The sequence below is a fragment of the Hyla sarda genome, chromosome 3 (assembly GCF_029499605.1).
Source record: "Hyla sarda isolate aHylSar1 chromosome 3, aHylSar1.hap1, whole genome shotgun sequence".
Lineage (NCBI taxonomy): Eukaryota > Metazoa > Chordata > Amphibia > Anura > Hylidae > Hyla > Hyla sarda.
In genome coordinates, this window is record NC_079191.1 from 34,567,252 (window position 1) to 34,575,546 (window position 8,295).

Genomic DNA, 8,295 nt, shown 5'->3' on the forward strand with positions numbered 1-8,295 from the left:
TTTCAGACTTTTTCCATGCCCATGTACGACTGCAAGAGCAAAAAATGCATACACAGGGTTAAAGAGTACTGCTGCCGTCTGCCACTTGATAGTATCTGGCGGTCATGTGTTGTGCTGCCGAGGAGCTGTTTTTTTTTTTTTTTGCCATTTACGCACCTATGCCATAATAATAGACGCGACGATTACAATAAATATATATATATATATATATATATATATATATATATACATAGAAGCTTTACATATAAACCACATAACAATATAATATACAACATTGATCTCAGATCAGGGTCTATACATCCGTGCTGCACCGTAGACATCCCAGGAGACCATCTAAAGGGGGATCTGGAGAAGGTCGTCATAGTATTCATCCCGGTGTGCGGAGTTTTGCTTTATAACCGTACACAATGTATGAGCTCCATTGAAGGATTGTTCACACCGACTCTCTGCTCAGCCATAAAATACAAGCAGCCTTAATACAATAGGAGGATAATACACAGGGAGGGGTTATGGGAACAGAATTCCCATCCAAGCTGTGCTTTGATGCCTGCCCTCCTTACTGCTCTGTATCTCATCCCTCCTCCCTCTCTCGCTCGCTCTCTCTCGCTCTCTCTCTCTCGCTTGCTCTCTCTATAGCTCTGTAACTTTGCTTGTTCTGCACATAGCCTCGATATGTCTTTCTGGTGGATTTATCCAGTCTTGGTCACTCTTTGCACCCTTTTCTATTCCCAGGCTTTGAGGACATACCCATCCAATGAAGGTAGGGGGCTTCTAAATATATTGCTTGACTGGGTACCAGTTTGAGAGTGATGGAAGGAACTAGGTTTAGCACATCTGCAACATCTATCCATCTATCTATCTATCTGTATATATTCTTCTCATTCCAAGTCTGATAACTTTTAGTTTACTCTAGAAAAATGTTTCCCAACCAGGGTGCCTCCAGGTGTTGTAAAACTACAACTCCCACCATGCCCGGACAGCCGTTGGCTGTCCGGGCATGGTGGGAGTTGTAGTTTTACAACACCTGGAGGCACCCTGGTTGGGAAACATTGCATTAGAAGATGCAAGTATGGAAGTGAGCATTGAGGTCCTTAACATAGTGTAGATCAGTATTCTCCAAACTGTGGACCTCCAGCTGTTGGAGTTTTACGTTTTACAACATCTGGAGGTTCTTAGTATGAAGACTACTGGTCTAGATCCTTGACCGTGGACCCATGTTGGCTCTCTACTGCCCAGTAGATGCACGAACTGCCTTATCTTCTGATATCATGAGTTCTTGTTTTACGTTCTTCTACATCTGGAGGTCCACGGTTTGGAGATCTCTAGTCTAGATCCTTTACCATGGACCTCCAGCTGCTGCAGTTACACTACATCTGGAGGTCTGTAGTATGGAGACCTTTAGTCTAGATCCTTGACCGTTGACCCATGTTGGCTTTGTACTTCCCAGTAGATGCACCATGTGCCCACTCTTCATGATCAAGGGTTTCTGCCTTATATTCTTACATCATGAGTTCTTGTTTTACGTTCCTCCACATCTGAAGGTCCACAGTTTGGAGACCTCTTGTCTAGATCCTTTATCGTGGACCTCGAGCTGTTGCAGTTACGCTACATCTGGAGGTCTGTAGAATGAAGACCACTGGTCTAGATCCTTGACCGTGGACCCATGTTGGCTCTGCACTGCCCAGTAGATGCACCATGTGCCCATTCTCCATGATCAAGGGTTTCTGCCTTATATTCTTATAGCACGAGTTCTTGTTTTACGTTCCCCCACATCTGGAGGTCCACAGTTTGGAGACCTCTAGTCTAGATCCTTGACCGTGGACCCATGTAGGCTCTGTACTGCCCTGTAGATGCACCATGTGCCCATTCTCCATGATCAAGGGTTTCTGCCCCATAGTCTTATAGCACGAGTTCTTATTTTACGTTCCTCTACTTCTGGAGGTCTGTAGTATGAAGACCACTGGTCTAGATCCTTGACCGTGGACCCATGTTGGCTTTGTACTGCCCAGTAGATGCACCATGTGCCCACTCTCCATGATCAGGGGTTTCTGCCTCATAGTCTTATAGCACGAGTTCTTATTTTACGTTCCTCTACTTCTGGAGGTCTGTAGTATGGAGACCACTGGTCTAGATCCTTGACCGTTGACCCATGTTGGCTTTGTACTGCCCAGTAGATGCACCATGTGCCCACTCTCCATGGTCAGGGGTTTCTGCCTTATCTTCTTATATCATGAGTTCTTGTTTTACGTTCATCTACATCTGGAGGTCCACAGTTTGGAGACCTCCAGTCTAGATCCTTGACCATGGACCCATGTTGGCACTGTACTGCCCAGTAGATGCCCCATGTGCCCATGATCAGGGGTTTGCCTTATATTCTTACATCATGAGTTCTGGTTTTATGTTCCTATATTTTGTTGTCCCAACTATGGGTCAATCCATCCATTGCGTTATGCATTCGGGATTGGACGGGTGGAGGAATACACATTCTTAGTGGTCTTACCCACGTCAACCTATATGAGTGTTTACTGTGCAACGGTATTACGGTCTTAAAGACGTTCTCTCTTTCTCCAGCTGTTGGCTTCATGCTGTCAATAGTCCATGTGGCTGTGTGATAAGAGTCCTGCCCATGGAGTACGGTATGCCGTAACTAGGGGGGGGGGGGGTTGTATCCAGACTTTGATGGACATTTTGAACACAATAAGAACATGGATATTAGTCGTGTTATTCTACATGTACGGTATAATATGTGTACACCTGTATAGGATGCACCAGGCTGCCCTGCAATCTTTGTTCCTTGTATGAATTCATCAGGACGGGACAGGGAGGGAAGTTTTAGTGGCCCCCTGTGACATGTATAATTGATAAGTCCTAGAAGCGGAGACAGACATAGGAGACATATTAAAGGCTCTGCCAGTCTCGTGTGTGTGTGTGTGGTTTTTCTCTGCCGGGCACTAGAGTCCTTGTTGTCTTTAAAAAAATGGGATATTTATAGGGAAGCCAGGATGAATATTTCGACATGTATGGCGTATTGACAGTGATGGCTTATTGGGTCAAACCGGTCAATGATATCGATGCGTTACTGTATTCCTGTAATCCATCCCGCTCCAAGACTTCCCTAGAATAATGAAAACGCTCAATTATCTAAAATACAACAAAACATATTGCAGCACAACCTAGGATTCCCACAGCTGCTTTCTGTCTGCCGCCTGACACTGTGCACACTGTTTCTATACATATTCATGTGCCATTGTTATTAAGGAGATTGCTACTCTGACAAATTCAGCTCTGCTACATCTGCACGCTATGGAAATAACACGAGGCGCTGTAGCGCCTCGTGTTATTTCCATAGCGTGCAGATGTAGCAGAGCTGAATTGGTTACATGTAGTTGGTTTGAGTTTGCACTGTGGTTTTACACCTACAGCCGCTACATTGGCTCCATGCACATACCCTGTAGTCCGACAGTGATGGATGACCGGTTCAGGCCCCTCGGTACATGGCCGCAGCTAGAGACTGTTCTCCTTAATAGGGATTTGCTTCTTATGTTTTTTTTGTTTTTTTTTGTGTACGTCGAATGAACCATAGGACGAAATGAGAATTATTGGCTTGAATTGGGTAGGGTAAGGGTTAATGCACCTCTCGTCATTTGTAGCCACTTTATCTGTAATGTCACCAATCTGATAGCTTTGTATCCCCCAGGATACGTTCAGCAATATTGCGATACAAACAGAGATAAAAATATAAAGGAATGTGCTGATTTACAATGATACACTCAGCTAAAACTACAGATAAAAAAAACATAAATATATATTAATAAGAAGATCGTGGGAGCAAATAAAGGGGCAAATGTTAATACCGAACCCCAATGAAATCCTTAAAATATTCAGGAGTGACCGCAGATAAAAGGTCCGTGGAGAATAGGAAGATGTTCATTGGTGCTGAGAGGCAGTAAAATATATAAAGAGTGAATATAATAAAAAGTATTTTCAATTTTATACTCCTTAACCCATTAACGACTACTCCTATAATACTCTGACGTCAGGGCATGATGGGAGTTGTGGTTTGAAACAGCTGGAGAGTCACTTGTTGGGGAACACCATAAGCATTCATTGGTAGTGAAGTATTTGCTGGTGAGCACCAATTCTTCATACCCCCCCCCCCCCCCATATGTCAGTTTCATGGACCCCTGTATGTAGGGCTGTATATAGAGGGGGCAGACCTATAAAGGTATATAGCTGTGTACAGGATTAGTAACATTGTATGTGAGGCTTTTATTGAGTTCATCTGCATAATACTGACTATACTATACCATATAATACTGACTATACTATACCATATAATACTGACTATACTATACCATATAATACTGACTATACTATACCATACCATACAATACTATACCATATAATACTATAACATATAATACTGACTATACTATACCATATAATACTGACTATACTATACCATATAATACTATACCATATAATACTGACTATACTATACCATATAATACTGACTATACTATACCATATAATACTATAACATATAATACTGACTATACTATACCATATAATACTGACTATACTATACCATATAATACTGACTATACTATACCATATAATACTGACTATACTATACCATACCATACAATACTATACCATATAATACTATAACATATAATACTGACTATACTATACCATATAATACTGACTATACTATACCATATAATACTATAACATATAATACTGACTATACCATAACATACTATACTATACCATATAATACTGACTATACTATACCATATAATACTGACTATACTATACCATATAATACTGACTATACTATACCATACCATACAATACTATACCATATAATACTGACTATACTATACCATACCATACAATACTATACCATATAATACTGACTATACTATACCATATAATACTGACTATACTATACCATATAATACTGACTATAGTATACCATATAATACTGACTATACTATACCATATAATACTATAACATATAATACTGACTATACCATAACATACTATACTATACCATATAATACTGACTATACTATACCATATAATACTGACTATACTATACCATATAATACTATAACATATAATACTGACTATACCATAACATACTATACTATACCATATAATACTGACTATACTATACCATATAATACTGACTATACTATACCATATAATACTATAACATATAATACTGACTATACCATAACATACTATACTATACCATATAATACTGACTATACTATACCATATAATACTGACTATACTATACCATATAATACTGACTATACTATACCATATAATACTGACTATACTATACCATACCATACAATACTATACCATATAATACTATAACATATAATACTGACTATACTATACCATATAATACTGACTATACTATACCATACCATACAATACTATACCATATAATACTATAACATATAATACTGACTATACCATAACATACTATACTATACCATATAATGCTGACTATACTATACCATACAATACTGACCATACTATACCATATAATACTGACCATACTATACCATACAATACTGACCATACTATACCATATAATACTGACCATACTATACCATACAATACTGACCATACTATACCATATAATACTGACTATACTATACCATGCAATATTATACCATATAATACTGACTATACTATACCATGCAATACTATACCATATAATACTGACTATACTATACCATACCATACTATACTATACCATATAATACTATACCATATAATACTGACTATACTATACCATGCAATACTATACTATACCATATAATACTGACTATACTATACCATATAATACTGACTATACTATACCATGCAATACTATACCATATAATACTGACTATACTATACCATACCATACTATACTATACCATATAATACTATACCATATAATACTGACTATACTATACCATGCAATACTATACTATACCATATAATACTGACTATACTATACCATATAATACTGACTATAGTATACCATATAATACTGACTATAGTATACCATATAATACTATACCATATAATACTGACTATACTATACCATACCATACTATACTATACCATATAATACTGACTATACTATACATACCATACAATACTATACCATATAATACTGACTATACTATACCATACAATACTATACCATATAATACTGACTATACTATACCATGCAATACTATACCATATAATACTGACTATACTATACCATGCAATACTATACCATATAATACTGACTATACTATACCATACAATACTATACCATATAATACTGACTATACTATACCATGCAATACTATACCATATAATACTGACTATACTATACCATACAATACTATACTATACCATATAATACTGACTATACTATACCATGCAATACTATACCATATAATACTGACTATACTATACCATACAATACTATACAATATTATACTGACTATACTATACCATGCAATACTATACCATATAATACTGACTATACTATACCATATAATACTGACTATACTATACCATGCAATACTATACCATATAATACTGACTATACTATACCATGCAATACTATACCATATAATACTGACTATACTATACCATACAATACTATACTATACCATATAATACTGACTATACTATACCATACAATACTATACTATACCATATAATACTGACTATGCTATACCATACAATACTATACCATACAATACTATACTATACCATATAATACTGACTATACTATACCATACTATACTTTACTATACAATTCTATACAATCCTATACTGTGCCATACAATACTGTACTATACCATATTATACCATACTATGCAATCCTATATTATACAATGCCATACCATACAATACCATACAATACTATATTATACCATACTATACAATACTGACTATACTATACTATACAATCCTATACTATACCATATAATACTGACTATACTATACCATACTATACTTTACTATACAATTCTATACAATCCTATACTGTGCCATACAATACTGTACTATACCATATTTTACCAGACTATGCAATCCTATATTATACAATGCCATACCATACAATACCATACAATACTATATTATACCATACTATACAATACTGACTATACTATACTATACAATCCTATACTATACCATATAATATTATACTTTACTGCGCCATACTATACTATACCATACTATACAATAAACTGACATACAATACCATACTATACTAAATTATACCATACTATACCATAACATACCATACTATACCATATCATATAATACTGACTATACCATAACATACCATACTATACCATATCATATAATACTGACTATACTATACCATACCAAACTATACCATAACATAACATACTATACCATATGATAGGATTATGATAGTATATATCAGTGTTTCCCAACCAACGTAACTCAAGCTGTTGTAAAACTACAACTCCCAGCATGCCCGGACAGCCAACGGCTGTCCGGACATGCTGGGAGATGTAGTTTTTGCAACAGCCGGAGGCACCCTGGTTGGGAAACACTGATATATACTATCATAATCCTGGACTGATACATGTATATTGAACAGTCCATTAAACTGCATGAAAATAATAGTTTTGTTGGAAAGTTACTCCCTGCAGCCTCAGCACTGTAATCTCCTTCAGTAATTTGATGATTGGAAATGTAAATCTGGAATACACCGGGCAACAAGATTTAGAATCTACTATATGTCTATGTAGTCCACAGTGTACAATGTTTATAATGGAAAAGTTATGTGTGGTCTACATTTATAGCAATACTAGCTGGGTACCCAGCGCTACCTAGGGACCAAAAATATCTATCTATCTATCTGTGGTGGCCCAGTACAGGAGTTGTTACCCCGAACACTTGCTGCCCTGTCAGGCAGCCTCCCTGCAGTGTCCCCTGGGCCCACCCTGCATCTGTTCTACTGTAATTGTATATAATCCCCTATGTTATGTATATAAGAATGTTGTATCTTTAAGAAAGGTTAACATGTGATCACCAGTTGTCATGTGAGTTGTCATGTGATGGTTACCCAGGAGGTATCAATGACCAGGTGACTTGAGGGTAACCAATGGGATTCCACCAGAGTCTCCCCCATAAAAGCCCTGGGTGGAGTCTCCTCTCTCTCTTAGTTCCTGAGTCTTTGCTGAGGGGCAGTCGAGCCTAAGAGTCTGGAGTCATAGGAGCCTCAAGTAGTAGTGAGTGAGT

The 8,295-nt window shown here is 37.1% G+C and overlaps 1 protein-coding gene across 2 annotated transcripts in view; it reads left to right on the forward strand.

The window, feature by feature from the left end:
- The first annotated feature begins 506 nt into the window (after window positions 1-506).
- Window positions 507-8,295, forward strand: part of LOC130361268 (ephrin type-A receptor 3-like) — a 319,464-nt gene continuing 311,675 nt past the window's right edge. The window contains exon 1 of one of the 2 annotated variants that reach the window (XM_056564047.1): window positions 507-760. In XM_056564047.1, coding sequence (XP_056420022.1) covers window positions 673-760 — 88 coding nt within the window. In that variant the 5' untranslated portion in view covers window positions 507-672. The remainder of the gene's footprint in view (window positions 761-8,295) is intronic. The other variant, XM_056564048.1, reaches the window with a different exon arrangement.